Source organism: Taudactylus pleione, unplaced genomic scaffold (genome assembly GCF_031769625.1).
Source record: "Taudactylus pleione unplaced genomic scaffold, aTauple2 ptg000077l, whole genome shotgun sequence".
NCBI classification, from domain to species: Eukaryota; Metazoa; Chordata; class Amphibia; order Anura; family Myobatrachidae; genus Taudactylus; species Taudactylus pleione.
In genome coordinates, this window is record NW_028284479.1 from 200,558 (window position 1) to 220,199 (window position 19,642).

At 42.4% G+C, this 19,642-nt stretch overlaps 1 protein-coding gene across 1 annotated transcript in view; it reads left to right on the forward strand.

Annotated features, from left to right (window-relative positions):
• Nucleotides 1-19,642, forward strand: part of NT5DC3 (5'-nucleotidase domain containing 3) — a 71,883-nt gene that overhangs the window by 14,423 nt on the left and 37,818 nt on the right. Inside the window, exon 4 of the mRNA XM_088467828.1 lies at nt 1,478-1,533. Within this exon, the coding sequence (XP_088323954.1) occupies nt 1,478-1,533 (56 nt within the window). The remainder of the gene's footprint in view (nt 1-1,477; nt 1,534-19,642) is intronic.

Below are 19,642 nucleotides of genomic sequence, written 5' to 3' on the forward strand. Positions count from 1 at the left end.
CACGTTCTTTCCATTTCATGATGATGACGATGGATTTGATGGTGCTTCGGGGGATCATCAAAGATTTGGATATTTTTTTTATAACCCAACCCAGAATTGTACTTCTCAACAACTTTGTCCCTGACTTGTTTGGAGAGCTCCTTGGTCTTCATGGTGTGATGCCTCTTGCTTAGTGGTGTTGCAGCCTCTGGGGCCTTTCAGAAAATGTGTGTTTATACTGACAGATCATGTGATACTTAGATTTCACACAGGTGAACTTCATTTCACTAATTATGTGACTTCTGAACCAGAACTTTTGAGGGGCTTCAAAGCAAAGGGGGTGATTACATATGCACATGCCAATTTTCAGAATTTTATTTATAAAGATTTATAAAGATTCTTTCTTATATAAAGATTTATAAAGATTCTTTCACTTCACCAAATTAGACTATTTTGTGCAGATCCATCACATAAAATCCAGATTAAAACAATAAATAAATAACAGGTTGTAATGTAACAAAAAAGGTAAAAAGACAAGGGGAGTGAATACTTTTGCAAGGCACTGTAACTCCTCGTATTAGGTTTACACTTGGACAGGGTTGTACTGGAAACTGGTCCCCCTGTTTAGTGATGTCTAAATTTATTTTCAATCACAATATTGTAATTTCTACATTGAGTCAGGGTATGGTCCTCAGCCAGCCTTATCCCACTGGATGTAGTTCGGGCCTTGAAGATTTTTGTGAATAGATTGTGTAGTAGACAATATTCTAATCTTTTTTTGATACACACTAGAGGTTGGCCAGAAACTAAACAAACAGTGGCCAGATGGATCATGGCTACTTTTCGCCAGACGTGCATCTTGGAGCAAATCCCTTTTACTAGGCATGTCGTGGCTCATTCTACAAGATCGGTGACACCTGGGTGTTACGACACTGTACGTCCGTGGAGCAGTTGTGCAGGGCAGCCATACTTTCACCAAATTTACAAGTTCATTGTGTTGGCAGCTAGAGTTGACCGTTTTGGATGAAATTATGCTTACAGTTTTGGCTGAGTGTACAGCTTTGGAACAGCCCCGTGGTTGCCAGTGCCAGAATGAAGGAAGTAGAAAAGAGGATTTTTGGTACTCCATTTCTCTGAGTCCATTCGAGGGACACTGCGCTTCTTTTCTCTCTTTTTTTTTTTGTTCAGTCTATTTCAGTTCACTCTCAATTTTGGTTTTGATTTCAGTGTGCATTTGTCTTAGGCTCTCCTATAGGCTTTGTTAGGTTCAAACTGATTCTGATTGGCTCTTTATGGGCTGGTGGAATATGTAGGGGGATGTTCTAGCTACAAACTAGTTTTATGTGCCAGCTCCTTGCAGCACTTCTCTGAATTATTACATTAGAAAAACGGACCCATTTAGTTTGTTTTGATAGAAAAATAAAACAGATAACTTATAAGTTTATATTTTTTCTTATGAAGCTGCTAACAGTTTGCGTCTTTTCCTTTTTTCGCCAAGGCATTGTTAATGAAGATTGATTCCTTCCACTACATTCAGCTGGGTACAGTGTACAGGTGAGTCAAATATAGGTTCATTTTCATTTTTATTTTATTAGAGCAGATTTGTATTAATTTTATTGGTGGGTTAGAACTTTCCATTTTTTTAATGTCTGATCTGTTTAATGTCTTACCTGCTTCAGCAACTGTATGGTGTCAATACATTTTATCACCACTCTGTCTTAAGGCTCCCATACATCAGCAATCTGAAAACCGCAATTGAACAATTTTGAAGATTTATTGCCCGATTTTAGGATTTCCCAATCTAGCAATCTGCGCCCATACACTACAGGTCTTTTTCAGTGATTTGCAGATCGATTGCAGCAAGCACAGATCTGGCAATCTTGAAAGGCTCCATCATTTTGCTAGAAATGGTCTGCAAATCTGCTGATCATGTCCATACACTAGCGATCTACAGCCCCAATCCATCTGTGAAATCCAACAGGGACAATCTGATTTAACAATTCCAATCACTTTTTGGTTGCAATCTGCGATCTGTGAAGCCCATACATTGCAGATTTTTATACACGATCAATTGCAAATTGCACGATTGCTGCAATCCATCTCTGATGTATGGGGGCCTTTAGTCAGCATTACTATTTTGAAAAGTATTCAATGTCACCCAGCCTTAATATTTTTTTATTGGGGTTATTTTTATGCAGTTTGTTAGTAGTTTTTATGGTGGGGGGGGGGGGGGGGGTGGACTTCACACCCTAATTCTAAATATAATAAGAGATGCTTCTTGCTGAGACTAGTAGCTCCACACAGAAAAATGAAAAATGTAGGTGCACACTCTAAGCACTAAGAACACTCGCAATCAGTACCATTATAATAATCTTTTTTAGCAGGGAGTACAAATGAGGCTCTTGGCACATGTTTGGCCAAAAATGCGTGCCCACTTACCGCGTCAAGGTGACCTCATTAGGTGGGTCCCTAACATTTCTATGGTTCAAGTCTAGAACATGGGACCCCCCCGGGCCACTACAACCAAACTGCCCCAGATCACCACTAGTGAGTGAGATGTAGCAGTTAAAGTGTTAAGTGTTACATTAGTGAGAAATAGCAGTCTAGGTGCTAAAAAGAGTTACATTAATAAAAAAATAGCAATGGCAGTGTTAAAAGTTGCTAGATGTTTTTAGGCTAAAGTAACATGTGCCAAAAAAACAAATTCATTGTTTTCAGTTATACTTATGTGTGTTTTTTTGTTTTTAGAAACTTTAGGTAAGTTTTCATACATACAAACATAAACAGCAGTGAGCATTGAAAATTGCATAAATATCCTGGTATGAGCAGCATAGAATATAAAACAGTGTCATTTATCAATTGCCCAAAATGATAACAAATATAAATGATGCATGCTGGTCAAACATGGAGGAAGCAACATTAACATGAGAAGGGGTAAGGGGGCCCTAGCAAAGCCACAAAAGAAAATAGAGGAAGAGTAAATTCTCAAAAAAACGTTGAAGACTTGGTAGGTGTGTGGCACATAAATCAGACACAACTACCATAGTAGTACAGCTGGTGGTTGAAGAGTTGAGGATGCGCATTGAAACCATGGATGCCAAATTTGGACAAATGTATTGTTCAGGTATGATACTTTCTTCTTCAGAGTCCATAGGGCTCCACAGGGAGACATTGTTGTAGGTGGGACCTGGAAGACCAGACACCAATAGCAAAGCTTTTCAATCTCAGGATGCTCCGGTCCTTCCTCCTATACCCCGCCCACTAGACCACTGGGGCATATAACATACTGGCGCAGGGCATATGTAAGGTGGCCAGGGGACCCGGTGGTTAATGTCAGCAAGGGGAGAAGGCACTCTCCCTGCAGCCCCTCCCCCAGTCCAGGGCGCCATTCCACTGCGGTCTTTGTGTTCCCTGGGCTGCTCCTCCCTCACCCTCCAACCCCCAAGAGACGCGCTGCAGCCATATTCTGCAAGCAGGTCTCTGGGAACACTGGGTCCAGTCACCCTGTATACCTCTCCCACGGGCCAGGACATACAGTGCTATATCCTACCAGCCACTGTGGTCTGTGTAGTTGATTTTAGTGCCCATTCTAAACATGTAATGTTTTTCTGCGTTTTGTATGTGACTTGCGATAGTGCTAATCTCTATTTTCTATACTGTACAGCTTATACATCTCCCTTTATTCTACTATACCCTGTCATACTAAGGTATAGGAGGTTCATTGTACCTCACATTTCCCAGATATTTGTGAGGGCTATCACATACTTTATAATGCGGTTTGCACGCTACACTGTGCCATATTATCCAGGGTGTTCACTGCACTGTATCATACTGTGTATTTTGTTATTCTTGTGGCTATGGCTGGCAGAGGAAAGAATAAAAAGCAGCCTGATCCTGCTCTTCCTACTCTGGTGTTTTGTAAGTCCTGCTCTGCGGGCTTAGCCACAGAGGAACTCATTCAGAATGGTCTCTGTATTGTTACACAGCCCCAGGCCCATCAGCCCTGGTGTCTCTCCCTCAGGACCCACCCTAGGCTGCCTTTTCACAAATTCTGGCAAAACTTGCGGACCAAGTAGCAGTACCCATGGTAGCTTCCACTATGGAATGACCACAGCAGGTACTCCCTGCAAATCCTTTGCCTCCTCCATGGGTAGAAGTACTGTCTACCTCAGTACAGAGTTTGGCTAATACATCTACGGTTTTTCAGCAAATGCTGCTTAAAGAAAAGCCTTTACCTACTAAGCCTACTAAACGTACTATATCATCCCAATCCACACAGTTATCTGATTCTGTGATATCATCTGGGGAGGCAGAAGACGCAGATCTTTCTCACTCTGACTCCGTCTCAGGAGAAGAGGAGCCACACTCTAAACTAAATATACCTGCTTTTGTGAGAGCTGTTAAAACTATTCTACAAATAGAAGAGGATGAACCCGCTCCTAAGAAACTCCTAAGCGACAAAGGCTGTTTTACCAGAGTTTCCTCACTCTGATCAGCTATCTGATCACATGAGTGAAGCTTGGAATATGCCCGGTAAAAGGTTTCAAATTCTAAAATGGTTCAGTTCCTTTTACCCTCTTCCAGCAACTGATTGTACTACATGGGAAGTTCCCCCAGCAGTGGATTCTAATGTAACACGTCTGGTTAAATATGCCACCTTACCCATTCATACTGCAACCTCCTTAAAGGAGACTACAGATAGACGTGACATATAGAAGCTTGTCATAAATTTATATACTCTCTTATAGGAGCTATTACTCGTCCTGCTAGGGCTACGGCCTGGGTGGCAAAAGCCATTGAGAGTTGGGCAGAGGCCCTAGAAAATACCTTGCCCCCTGATGCTTAGAGGGAACAGCTGCCCTACATATCTCCTCCTACTTAGGTGAATCAGCTATGGATACGGGTCTCCTGGCCTCCAGGATATCTGCCACTTCGGTAGTTGCCCGCCGTATTCTTTGACTACGTTCCTTGAAGCAGATTCAGAATCAAAATGGGCTCAATAGTCTCTCCCTTATGCAGGAGACCTCCTATTTGGCCCAGAATTGGGTAAAATTGTGACAACTTTGGCGGCTACCAAGACTGCATTCCTGCCCTCTGCATATAATACAAAGCCTCGGACGTCATCCTTTCTGTCCTTTTGCCCTAAAGGAAAAGCCAAGGGTCAGTCTTTTTCACGACAGCAGACCTCAACCAAGGCCTCCAAGCCTAGGGCCAAACAGGCCTTTGCAACTAGACGTCCACCTGCCAAGTCTGAGGACAAGCCTACAGCCTGACGGGGTGGGCTCCCAGGGAGGGAGGCCAACTACTTCAATTCGCCCAGGTGTGGCGTCAAACCACGCCAGATGCCTGGGTGAGGGAAGTGGTCTCCCACGGATACTCCCTCTCATTCCCCCCCCCAGCAGTTCTTTTGCACAGGACCTCCATCGAACCCAACCAAGGCCCTGCTGCTCCAAAAAGCCATTCAGTCTTTACTGAATTCAGGAGTAATAATTCGGATCCCCTCCTCACAACGGGGCAAGGGCTATTATTCTACCCTTTTCTTAGTTCAGAAGCCCAATGGGTCTCATCGGCCTATCCTCAACCACAAATCTCTAAACATGTTTAGCAGGGTGCCCAGGTTTCGTATGGAAACTCTCCTTTCCATTATCCTAGCTATAGAGCCTGGGGATTTTATGGTATCTCTAGACATTCAGGACGCTTACCTACATGTACCTATAGCGCCTTCTCATCAACAATATCTCCGGATTTCTATGCTACAGCAACATTACCAATTTTCAGGCTCTGCCGTTGGGTCTTTCAACCCCCCCCCACTCCCGGGTCTTTACCAAGATCATGGCAGTTATGGCGGCCTCTCTTCGTCTCCAAGGGATCAGACTGCTCCCATACTTCGATGTCTTACTTTTGGCCTGCTCCCCAGAGACTCTTCACCGCCATCTACAGGTAACCATTGCCTTTCTTCAAATGCATGATTGGCTGAGCAACTGGAAAAAATCTTCCCTAACACCCTCTAAAAGGATGGTCCATTTGGGAGCCCTCCTGAACGCTCGAGTTCAGAGAATCTTCCTAACGGCGGACAAAATTTCAGCAATCCAGTCTGACTACGCAGACTGTTCCACAATCACTGAGTGTCAATTCACTCGGCAATGCAGGCCTTGGGATCAATGGTGTCCACCTTCGACATGGCGGAGTTCACCCAGTTTCACTCCAGGCCCCTACAACGCCTGATCCTCTCTAGGTGGAACGGGCTACCCCATCTGCTCAAATCCCAGACGATGAGCCCCCCAAAGGTTTGCCTTTCCCTAGCCTGATAGCTACAGACTTCCCATTTGAACAAGAGTTGTCCCTTTTGGTTCCCGGACTGGGCTGTCCTCACCACGGATGCAAGCCTCCGAGGGTGGTGCGCAGTAACTGGCCAGCACTCCTTCCAGGGCTTATGGTCCCCAGTAGTGGCAGTGTTACCAATCAACATCCTGGAACTTCGAAGCAATCTACAGAGCTCACTCTGGCTCAGAATATTCTGAAAAACAGGCCAGTACAAGTACAGTCCGACAACGCCACGGCGGAGATGTCTGGGAGATTGTGTTCGGCCCATGTGAGAATGTGGGACACTTCTGTCATTGCTGACTGACTTAGAGTGCCCCCTTGGCGATTGAGGTTGGCCCAGCCATCTCCACAGTGTTCATCCCAGGGATTCTAGATTTCCTAGTCCGTCTGTCTTTGGCTCTTGAGACATCCCGCCTAATGGCTAAGGGTTTCTCCAGCTCTGTGGTCCAGACCATGCTCAGAGCATGTAAACCAGCCTCAGCCAGGATTTTCCACAGAATATGTCATGCATATTTCCAATGATGTGCTCCAAGAAACTATGACCCGCAAGTCTTTAAGGTTTCTCAAATTCTTGCCTTTCTTCAGGCTGGACTGGATCTAGGCTGCCGCCTAGCATCTCTGAAAATGCAGGTCTCTGCTTTGTCTGTTTGGTTTCAGCGCAGAATTGCTGCTATACCCGATGTTCACACCTTCATGCAAGGTGTTCTGTGTATACAACCTCCCTTTGTCCCTCCTGTGGCTCCATGGAATTTGTCAGTGGTGCTCCAAGCACTTCAGGAACCTCCATGCGAATCCCTGAAATCAGTGGATGTCAAGTGGTTCATTGCGAAGGCTCTCTGTTTCTTCTGGCTATAGCATCTGCCTGTAGGGTATCGGATTTAGGGGCTCTTTCATGTTGCTCCCCCTTTTTAATATTTCATCAGGACAGTGCCCTCAGACTGTGGGCTTGGTATAGGGGGAAGGACCGGAGCATCCTGGGTTTGAAAAGCTTTGCTGTTATTGTTCGGTCCTCCAGGTCTCACCTACACCAATATCTCCCTGTGGACCCTATGGACTTTGAAGAAAGAGAGTTAATGAAGGTAAGTTTTACCATAACTCTCCTTTTTTCCATGATTGCGAGCAGTGCCTGATGAACCATTAGACTAATTAGGCTGCAGCCTAGGGTGCCGGGCCATGGGGGTGAGACGCTAGCTCCTTGCAGCTTTCGCATTGCGGTCAGCGTCTCATAACATGCATAGTATCTGGAAGGAGCAAACTCCAGTGCACAAGTGACTGAGATTACGTAGCTTATCCGAGAGCATGTAGGTGTGGATGGATGGATATTGTAATTCAGTCCACTCACTACAAGTGCTTCATTTGTTTTAATAATCAGGTGTGTGTTGGGGGGGGGGGGGGTTGTAACTGAGCCTCTGGGTAGATGACAGCCTAGAGTGAGGGACTACTGTTCTCTTCTGTTCTGACATATATATACTACATATGATGTTACTCTCTTTGGCTCTGTCACATTTATACTTTTTTTTTTTGTGGTAATGCCTGCATTGTCACCATATCCTATTCTAATGTGCTAGACCCATATCGAGGTCATGTGTGATTGTCAGCTTCCAATGAGGAGCTTGTGTTGATGCTGGGATATTTTTTTACTTCCTTCTACTGAAAGTATGTTTGGAGATATACCGCAACCCCCCATGGCTGTAATGTGACCATCACACTTCTTGCGAATTGATTTCAAAACCTCAAATCACTTTGATAGCCGTGGTGGTGAAGGGAGGGGGCGGGCTAGAGGAGCAGGGAGAGATACTATAGTGAGGGCAGGGATGAGACCTTATACTGTGGGATTTGATGGCGCTCCGAGTGTATTGTCCTAGGGTGGACGGATGCCTTAATCAGGCCCTGATTGTGAGATGCATAGTTTATTGTGTATTTGTTAAAGGAAGGGAGGTTGTCAACCTAATTACTGGCAACATGGCGAGTTTATATGAGGGTTCTATTCTACTCTCAATGGGCAGGGTAGAATAGGTATTAGTGTGGTACTATAAAAAAGAGGAGCTTTATTATCCCAAAAGGAGGCTTTCTTGTTACCAGGGCCGGCTCTAGGGGTGTTCGACCAGTGCGTTCAAACAGGGGCGCCACCCATAGAGGGCGCACCCCTCCCCAACATCCCGATTTCAGCAGGACAGTACTGTCCCGCTGTTCCACCCATGGGCCGAAGTGGCCCGTGAGTGGTGAAATCGGGTGGTTGGGGACCCCCACCTCCGCAGCTGTGCGGCAGTGCCGGACCCCTGGAGTGTGAATGGATGCGGAGCGCATGCGCGCGGCATCCATTCACAGACGGGAGAGGGCTGGGGGAAGCCCAGCCAGTGACTGAGGGCTGGGGTGTACCCCCAGCCTGACGTTATTTGGAGGCGTGCCATGTGGGCACGCCTCCAAGTAACATCACGTAGGGGGGTCGTGGCCTATGGTAATAAGGCCACGCCCTTAATTTCGGTCCGCGCGCGATAGCAGGACGCAGCTTACCAGGCCGGCATAGGGTGCTCAGACCTCTGGAGCCGGCCCTGCTTGTTACAAGTCCACTGGATATGCAAGTAGGAACCTAGATTGCCACAACCTCTCCAACATTGAGCAAGGAGTTGGCAACAAGTAACTCCTGCGATATTGTAAAAATTGTTGGAAAAATTTAGGATTTTTCAATTGTTTGTGATTTGTAATCAAATTGTCAGACACATTATTAATCACCGGGACACGCTGTGACATTTTGGTTTGTAGCCTGCAAGCTTATACCCCTTTTACACCAAAATCCCGGGTCCGACCCTGGAATTTGAACACTGGTCAATCCCGGGTTGAACTCGGCTTCAAAACCCGGTTTACACTGCAACTTGACCCGGGTTATTCACGGGTTTGCCTCGTTCACACTGAACCCGGGTAATCCCTGCTTTTCTCTATAGAAGTCATTAAAAATGGTCTGTTTTAAGGTCTGACAAAGATGGTCACAAAAGGCAACAAAAGAGGGGTGGGGACTGCTTACAGCATTGCTACAGGTTGCTGTTCTGGCTGTGGCAGGCTGTGGATCAGCCTGCGTTTGTGGCTGCTGGTCAGGCTGCTGTGGTGCAGGAGGTTAGGCAGGCAAGCGATGGCTTCATGTGCATCTCTCTGCAGGGCACTGACAAATTACATCATCTGCGAGTGCCCCAGAAACTCCAATCAGCATCTTTCAGAGCTAGCCGGGTCAAATAAGCAGGGTAGCACCCGTTCACACAGCCGCATGACACGGGAACAACCAGTGTTCAACCCTGCTCTCAACCCGAGTAAGATTCCCGGGTAAATCAACCCGGGAAATTTTTCTGGGAGCCGTTCACACAGAGCGTCGACCCGGCAATAAACCGGGTTATTCGGTTGGTGTAAAAGGGGTATTAGATTCTATTGGCTTTATCCCCTCTTTCATAGCCATTTCATAGTGTTTTCCATGAAAGGATTGATGTATCCAGTTGAGTGAGTTTTCCCAACTTCATTATACCCCTTTTACACCAAAATCCCGGGTGCGACCCTGGAATTTGAACACTGGTCAATCCCGAGTCGAACTTGGCTTCAGACCCCGTTTACACTGCAACTCGACCCGGGTTATTCCCGGGTTGGCCCCGTTTACACTGAACCCGGGTACTGCCTGCTTTTCCCTATAGATGTCAAGAAAAAATTGTCTTTTTTAAGGGCTGACAAAGATGAGGTCACAAAAGGCAACAAAAGAGAGGGGTGGGGACTGCTTACAACATTGCAGCAATGATGGCAGACGGAGCACATGTGTGGCTGTGGTGCAGGCTGCTGTTATGACTGTGGCAGCCTGTGTATCAGCCTGCGTTTTGTGGCTGCTGGTCAGGCTGTGGTTCAGACTGTGTGCAGGAGGCTAGGCAGGCAAGTGATGGCTGCGTGTGTGTCTCTCTGCAGGGCACTGACAAATGACATCATCTGCCAGTGCCCCAGAAGCTCCAATCAACAAATAGCGGAATGTAGCCGGGTCAAATAATCCGGGTAGCACCCGTCCACACTGCCGCATGACCCGGGAATAACCCGTTTCAACCCTGCTCTCAACCCGAGTAAGATTGCCGGGTAAATCGTCCCGGGTTATTTTTCTGGGAGCCGTTTACACAGATCCTCGACCCGGATCGACGCGGCAATAACCCAGGTTAATCGTTTGGTGTAAAAGGGGTATAAGTTCTAACAATAGTAAAACACCCATTTTTATTATTATCAAAAACACACAATCATCAATTCTACATTGTATCTAATGCACAGATACAGCTCATCTGATGCCATATCCAAGTGCAACAAAGAGAAACTAATTTATCTGGAATATAAAAGTATTTGAAGGTGTTTTCTCTTTTTATCATGCTACTGTGATGCCTTTCTTTCTTGACGTTGTATTGCAATATTATTTACATGTGTAGTAATAGATCTACTTTCCTGGAAATGTGCTTCCAATTATTAATTTAACCCAAGTGTCCTGCAGCACAGAGATCCTATGCTGCATCACATTATGTAGTTTTGGAGAACAGATTGCGAACTAGAGCACAAGTTAAGGCTCAAATCTTAGTGTGAAAATGTCATCCCACTCAGGGCGCTGTTCTAAGTGCTGACAATCTGGGGCTGAGTGGGGGCACGGGTGTGATATGGTGTAGCAACCATCGCAGCTCCTGATTGGTCCTACCCCTCACATCGCCTTCTCCACAGCCATTTTACACTGATGAATTTAAAAGTTTTGCTGGATTACATGATTATGCAGCTTTAAATAAAGCCTCCTTGTGTACTGATGTAGCCGTTTACTGTCTATTACAGATTATACATGCCAAAGATTAGTTGAATAGGATTGCAAAAAATAAATCTAAATGGAAATTGTGGCATCAGCACATGTTCTCATGTAATTTGTAATTAAGAGTTGCTCAAGACTGCAATAATCTCTCCTAATCTGCAATTTGAAACTGTTTCTGATCCAAATCCTTGTACTGTTCTATAATCCATTAACGACTAAATCACTTCAGTTACAGCTTGCTACACATACCAGACAATGCTGGTTTGTGCTCCATGTTATTGCGGCTGAAAAGAGAATATGAATAACACCGGATATAATTGTTAATTTAATCGCAAATACCTCCTAACAGAAAGCATTGTAACTGTCTATAACCTGCAGTGCACTGCCCATGCGGGATGTGGTCATAATACCGACAGTCGGGATGTCGGCACTTAAAATGCTGGGGCCGGAATCCCGACACCTGTCAGAATCCTGGCGTCAGCATCTGCTAAGATCGCCTGCGCATTCAAATCGTGGAGCTCATTTGGAGTTGGACGCATAGTACTTAAAAAAAAAAGCATTTCAAAAGCTGAATAAAGCCGCACCTTAAAGTGATGTACTTATGCCGATATGCTGAGTCAGGCACACTTGCCCTCAGATTCACTTACATGTTTTTTTTATTTTTGTTTACATTTGTTTTTGCAAAAAATACTTTGGCTGTTAAATGTCATTTAAACCTGTCTACCTGTAGCCATAACAAGCTTTACATGATGTTTAGCACTAAATAAGAGCATTGTACAGGAGGAGCTATGGTACAGCTGATATCCAGTGCTTCTGTTCACTGCTGCATAATAAAGTGTAACTGTAGATACGCTGAGTACAATACACATGAGCAGTCAGTGATTTGACATTCACACTTACCACTGACTGGCATACTGATTTCAGGGGGGAAGTAGGAAGCGAGTTTGCAAGCAATCTATGGGAGCAGAGTTTCCCATCATCCTCCACGTCTATTCTTATGTGATTGGGCCGCACAGTTGGCATGGTGGTTAGCATTGCTGCCTCAGAATACTAAGATCTCAGGTTCGATTCCCGGCAAGTCCCTAACTGTGTGAAGTTTGTATGCTCTCCCTGTGCTTTTGTGGGTTTACTCCAGGTGCTCTGGATTCCACCCACAATCTGAAAAACTGGTAGGTTAAGTGGATTCAACAAAAAATTAACCCTAGTGCAGGGGTGAGTAATAAACAGCCCTCCAGCTGTTGTTGAACTACAAATCCCAGCATGGCTTGCAACAGTTTTAGCATGGCCAAATGGCAAAACTGTTGCATGGCATGCTTGGATTTGTAGTTCTACAACATCTGGGGGGCCGCTTATTACCCACCCTACCCAAGTGTATAAAGTGTGTGTATGTACATGTTCCAGAGAATTTAGGGGTCTATTTACTAAGCCTTAGGTGGAGATAATTTAGACGGAGATAAGGCGACAGCCAACCAGCTCCTAACTGTCATTTTTCAAACACAGTCTGCGACATGGCAGTTAGGAGCTGATTGGCTGGTGCCTTATCTCTGTTGACTTTATCTCCATCCAAGGCTTAGTAAATAGACCCCATAGAGTGTAAGGTCCACTTGGACAGGGACGTGAATAACTACATATTCTCTGTAAAGCTCTGTTATTGCTTGGATTTATCTGTAGCCATGGTTACATTTCTTCTTTGGGGATTTGTGCCAGATCTGTGTAAGGATCTCAATAACTTTTTCACTATGTAACATTTATTTTTATTTTTCTGGCATTTTACTAACGTATAGCAATTAAATAGCGTTCCTAACCATTGATTTAGTTCTCCAGCATATAAATACTTAATTGCACTGACTAAATGGAGGAGCAAAACTGTAGATTACTCGCTTTGGGGGCCCATCATGTAGGTTTAAAATCATGTGTGAAGCAGTGCGATGGCCTACTGGGTTTTCATTGTTAATGTCATTATCCATCTGCTCTCAACCTGATTGGTACAAAAAAGTTTGTGAACAGCTCGTAGAAATGCTGAAAATAAGGATTGGGGGAGGGTTGTAGTTCCCTTGAGTCTGCCTAAGGGTGGCAATTTGTCCTAGTAACCCGGGAAATCAGGCAGGCACAGCAGAAAACTTAGACAGCAATAAAACTGCATTTACAAATATGTATGTTTGTGCAATATAGAATGAAAGTAATTTAGTGTAAACTTTAAACTTTCATTTTGTTTGTTTTATTTGCCAGCTGAATAATCATTATAAGCTTTGGTTGTATGTTCTGGAAATCCCCTGAATTTAACAGAGTTTCTCAGACTTGAAATTCCGGTTTCTGGTAGTGCTAAGATTGTGTTAATGTAATGACCGTTCTCCTTCCCTTTCAATAAATACATTCCTTTTTATTTTCATTATATCACTGTGTTTTATAACCACAACGTTATGCTCTGAATGCCCCAAACAAAACTCTTAAGTTACTTAATTGTGTTAAAAGCACCCAAGCTGAAAATGGTGGATCTCCAGGAGGCTAATGACTAACCAATGCATTAAAGTAATCTGCAGATTGATGATTAAGTGATGTGCCAGTGTTATTTCAGTCTGCTTTCTACAGAACTGTCCTCATATACACCTAACGTCTGTACGCCATATGGCGCATTATGCCCGTCTGTGCCGCTCCTAGAGGTTTAGCAAATGGTCTTTCTTTGAAATTTTGTCTTATTTGCATTGTAGACTCAGCGAAACACCACTCCATGTACTAGAGATGCTGCGACTTTAATTGCATAGAAATTAGTTTTAAACACGTGCAAATTCGCATATGAAGCACAACAGAACTTGGAGTGAGAAAAAGCTGTGGCTGCTGCATCGTAGCACTTCATATAAAGATTCAGATCCCTTTTCACACAGATCTATGTCACACATCAAATTGTGAACTTATCACGGATCCAATGCGTTTTCGGACGTAATGTCCTATTATTTCATCCGAAATAATAGGATAGGTAGAAAAAAAAACATTGGTGAAAAATGGGGATAATCTGCGAAAACTCCCTGTTTTTCACCGTTAGCAGCTAATTGGATACCCCCCTTTCTGTTTGACAAAAACAAAGATGCCATATCCTAAAAAAGGACTTGATTTACCTAGTAAGGTTTCTGTCTCTGGCTATGCTGTCCACATTATTCATTATAATGCGGCTTTGGGATATGATAAAAAGAAAGTTTTATTAAGAACGTACTCTCTTACCTGTCATTATGTATTCTACATAATTTGAAGGCCAAAGAAAAGACTACAGTATTGAGGACTCCCTGTACCATAAAATGGAAAACCTAGCACCTTCATAACACTTGAAATTAGAAAAATGTGCTCATTATTTTGTATAATATTGCAAATAACTACCCAGGCACTATAATAAAATGTAACCTTAACATATAACCAAAATATTGTTATATATGTGTATTATGCTCTAATAGAAATGTGTTTCTTTAAAGTAACAATAATATAAATAATAGAAATGAACTAAAACCAGAAAGAAATAAAATTTCCAATGTATGTACAAGGCACTTGACTTGCTTATAGTACTATAGTGGTGGCATTGCATGGTTCCTGTGATATCGTATTAGCACTTTGGACTACCAACTTAAATATTCCATTGTTAAAAAGGAAAATAAACTCTTGAGATGGTGGCATCTGTGAATAAAATAAATTGTTAATACTAATGTTTATAGACTTTCTAGACTTACTGTGAGAGCCAGTTGCAGTATTGATGAACAATGGGGTTTCTGGATATCTGTATTGAGCACAACGGATGTGGATTAACAGACAATTAAAAAGGTCGACTGTATCTAGATAGACACCAGATGTTAGACAGTCAATAGGTCAACAGGGACATAAGGTTGACACACTAAATGTCGACATGTAAGAAGGTCGCCTGGGTACATGAAAGTGTCGCCACAAAAAAATGGTCAACACCATGATTTTTTTAGGCATAATCTTCACCGTAACCCTCCCCTTGGTCTCTAACCATTGGGGTAGCTGCCTGACCCTAACCGTCCCTTCTAGTGCCTAACCCTCCCTCCTGGTGTCTAACCCTAACAGTCGGGGTAAGTGCCTAACCCTCCGATAAGTTCCTAACCCTAAAAAACAAATAAAATCAGGTGTCGAAAAAATTTTGTTGACCTTTTGACCCTGTCGACCATTTGTGCATGTCGACCTTCTCACATGTCTACATTTAGTGTGTCGACCTTTTGTCCCAGTCGACCTATTGACTTTCTAACATCTGGTGTCTATCTAGACGTTGTTAACCTTTTACTGTCTATAGTCCAGAACCCGAGCACGACAACTAGCTATCCCTAGACAGCCCTACCTGGTTCTGTGATGCTGGGCACTTTGATGTGCTGTAATCAGGTCCCGTCCACCATCTCAAGCCCTCATTTTTTTCTTTTTAACACAGTTTTACCATATACCAGCTGCTACTGATAAATAGCACGGGAATTCCTTCATTAAATATTCCAGTGCTGTATTACTTAGATGTTCCCGATCCTTTCTGTATTTATCATCTCAGTTTTGTGTCTCCCCTTACACAACGTTCAGCCATGCCTTTTCTTTGTAGCAGCGCTGTAGCCATGTGTGGAAGAGTCATACTGCTGTAGCAATGCCACATTAGTATCAGACATATTTTGCTCTCACTGTCCTACCTGAACGTTCTCGCTGCTGCTCTGCCAGGATTTTATGGTAATGACCTAGAAGATTTTCTTACATCTGCTTTCTAAACATTTTGGCAGACGCATGGTGAAGGTTCTCATAGCACTCCATTGTATGTTCAGCATACATTGGTTGCCTCTGATGACTGTATACAATTTTCCATATTGATGTACAGTGAACAGTTGTCCAAAATTGTATGCACATGATAGCTTGCTTACATTACTTGTTTATTTTTTTATTTATAGTATTGGGGTATATTTACTAAAGTTTGGGTTTTTAGAAGTGGAGATTCTAGCTATTATCTTCTAGATTAGAAGGTGCTAGATATATGTTAAGTATAATCTAATTGGTTGCTATGGGCAACATCTTCACTTTTGTTTTTTCTTTTTATCAAGTATTTTTATTGAAAATTCCAATACCAAAAAATAACAAAAATTCAAATATAAAAAAAAGTACGAGCAATGTGACATGTCAATATGTCTAAACAAATGTAGAAATTAATCAAGAAGTAATCAACCAGTAGATTTAACAGCAAATGTTAATAGCATAAATTGGAACAAGTCAGAGAAATACAGTATATTATATATCCAATACTAACATTGATGGATATGAGGACAAGTACAGCACTTGCTGGCGGTAGTATTAACACAATAACAATAACAAGTACTAAAGATTATTAAGCAGATGTAGTAGATGAGGTGAGAAGGGCATAATGGGAATCTTGGCCTTAGAGACCATATTGTATCAAACTTTTTGGGACACTTTAGTTTCTGATACATAAAACGTTCATGTGAAACTGTTGTATTAACTAAAGCCACCCATGAAAGAAAGGGAGGAGGGTCAGAGGCCATCCACTTTCGGGTAATACACACCCAGGCCAGTACTAGGAGATTATTAACATATAGGCCAAAGGTGAACAGAAAGGAGGTCCTCCATGTCTAGACCAAATAGACAGATACATGGGATCAGTACTGGAATTTTATTGCCAGTATTCAACACACAGTTAACTACTCTAGACCAAAACAAAGCAATTCGAGGACAGGACCAGAGGAGGTGCCAAAAATCAGCAGAAGAGGCATTACAATTGGGATAAGAATCCGTAGTAGATGCATCATACTCACAAAGTTTAAGTGCTGTCCAGTACACTCTATATAGAATGAGGTGGTCGCTATTAATCAACTATATCAAGATGGGGTCCTATACTCATTTTTAAAATTCTCTTCTACTTATGGCCTCCCAGCTTATCTTTTCTATAGATATCTTCAACTTCAGCATGCTCTCTTTGGACAGTAGATTGGGCCTGTCCAAATTTTCTCTGACGCTTCAGTGAAGTGCTAGTGCATACCTTACCTACTAAGGGGCATATCTCTATGGCTTATTCTTCTCTTTTGTCATCCAGTAGAGCAGAAGGTTTGAGTAAGCTTAGATCCCACTGGGATCACAATTTAGGTACTTTATCTAATGAAGACTGGAAAGTCATTATAGGTTCTCCTCAGAAAGCCACGACTTATGCCAGGTTTCAGCAGATTCAATTATATGTATGACTGCCAAACCGAGCGACGCTCCAACCTTTGAAGTTCTGGGAAAACTGGATTACCCCAAAGTGGAGAGCATAAATCAACTACAGTTTCCCCTCACATTTTTTCAGCTGAAACCCAGATTCTATGGGTCTGTTGTAGTAAAGGCCTGCAGCAAGAAAGCAGAGACTGAGCCAGCAGGAACTGTAAGGGAGTCAATTTCAGTCTTGCCTTTTTAAGGAGAGCCAGAAGGAGATCTCCTCAATCTAAGGGAGTGGTCCACTCTTTTAATTGAGTCAGCTGAGCAGCGAGATAATAAAGATGCAGGTCAGGTCAATATACCCCTTGGTGTCAATCTATGTTTAGAAGTTTTGAGAATACGTGTTTTGCACTAAAGCTCAACACCTGTATGAAAGAAACCTTCAATTTTTTTATTGTAACATTTTTGCGATTCTGTATAAGTCTATAAAAGAAAAAGAAAAAAGGGAAGACTCTGTGTGGGGGCATACTTCTAAGGGGATAGACCTTTTAAAAGTTAACTTTTAATATCTATGCGATATAATATGCGGAGCATTAATTTAATAAAAAACAAATATATACAAATGGTAAATTGAAAAAATAAACTGCAAAAGCAAAAATATACTTCATACTGCAATATGACTGCCGGCTGCAGCTCCTATACTGAATAAATACTATATTATATCAAAAGAGCACCAAGGTCTCTTCCTTTCTGTATACAACATTTGCATATTCACAATTGGTTTTTATTAATAAATGCTCTGCTTATATTTTAAAGCGTAAATATTAAAAGTTACATTTTAAAAGGTCTATCACCTTAGATAGTGGATAGTCTTAAAACCTGGACTGTTAAGCTGGCCACACACTAGACCAACTTTCATCCAACCATCCATCTAGTTGATTGGTTGGAATGAAAATCTGGTAACGTATGGGAGTAACTGATGATCAGCAATTTGCTCCTAAATGCCAGAAAACAGATGAAAATGGTAATCCGACAAGTTTGTTAAATGTTTCATCTAAACAATTTGTTCAAGCAACAGTTTTTGTCCATTTTCCGGCGTTTGGGAGCAAATTGCTGATTGTCATTTGCTTTCATACCTTACCAGATTTTCATTCCAACCAATCAACTAGTTGGCTGGTTGGATGTAAGTTGGTCTAGTGTGTGGCCAGCTTAAGGGTGCCTTGAGGTCCGCGTTTAGGAACCTCTGTACTAACCGTTCGAGAGAGATAAAGTGGACTGAGATAAAGTACCAACCAATCAGCTCTTAACTGTCATTTTTCAAGCAGAAACCTAGAGGCTGCTAGTGTACACCCTAGAAGCGCCCGAGTTGTATCTATCTCCCTCTTTTAATGAAATCCATGCTTGAGGACAGGTGAGAGAGAAAGTGGATATAAAGTACCAACCAATCCGCTCCTGTCATTTTTCAAACAGCCTGTAAAATGACAGGAGCTGATTGGTTGGTACTTCTCTCCGTCCATTTTCTCTTTCTCTCCAAGGCTTAGTACATAGAGCTGAGAATCTGTTCAAGGTGCATCGTAAACGTGTAATTGCATGCAATAACTACATGTGTTTCATTATGTTTCTGAAAATCTCAGAGCTTATATACGCTAAGGAAGGATTTACTGTCCATTTTTATTCAGACTTATAGCTTCACATAAGTAAATGACAAATCCCGATTCAGCACCTGATACAACAGCATTCTTAATTATCTAGGTTGTTTTAAAAAAATATTGCTTGCTGTATTGTGATTGCATAATCCTGTCTGTTCACAAAAACACAATACATTTAAGATCTCTACTTTAAGTAGTGTTTAACATGATTTATGGAAGTCACACAAAAAATATATTTTACTGAGCTGTTTTTAGAAATGAGTTGGTAAAGTTTGATTTTTTGTTTTGTAAACAAAGAGGCTTGCCTTTCCATCACATCAAAGGTTTTATTCCATAATACACATGAAAACAACATAAATGCCATGAAGTATATCAATATACCCAAATATTTTTAAAAAATATATATATTATAATTTTAATCTGCAATTCAGTTGTTATGCACCAGAAACTGTATATAGGCAGAAACTTTGTACAGTCACAATTATTATTCAAGACTGGTATGTTGAAAAATGCAGTTAGTGTGTTAGTAATGAATATCTAGTATTGAAGGTGAGAAAAGTAATTGATTAGTAGCTACTCAATGCATAAGTAAGATACACACAGATGCAGATCTTCAATAATTAGAAGCTTTAAAGTCCTCCATAGAATGTTTGGAGGTCCCGTTGAGGTAACCAGGATACCAATCTTCAGAAATCCTCTGATAAGTAAATGGGGCTACCGA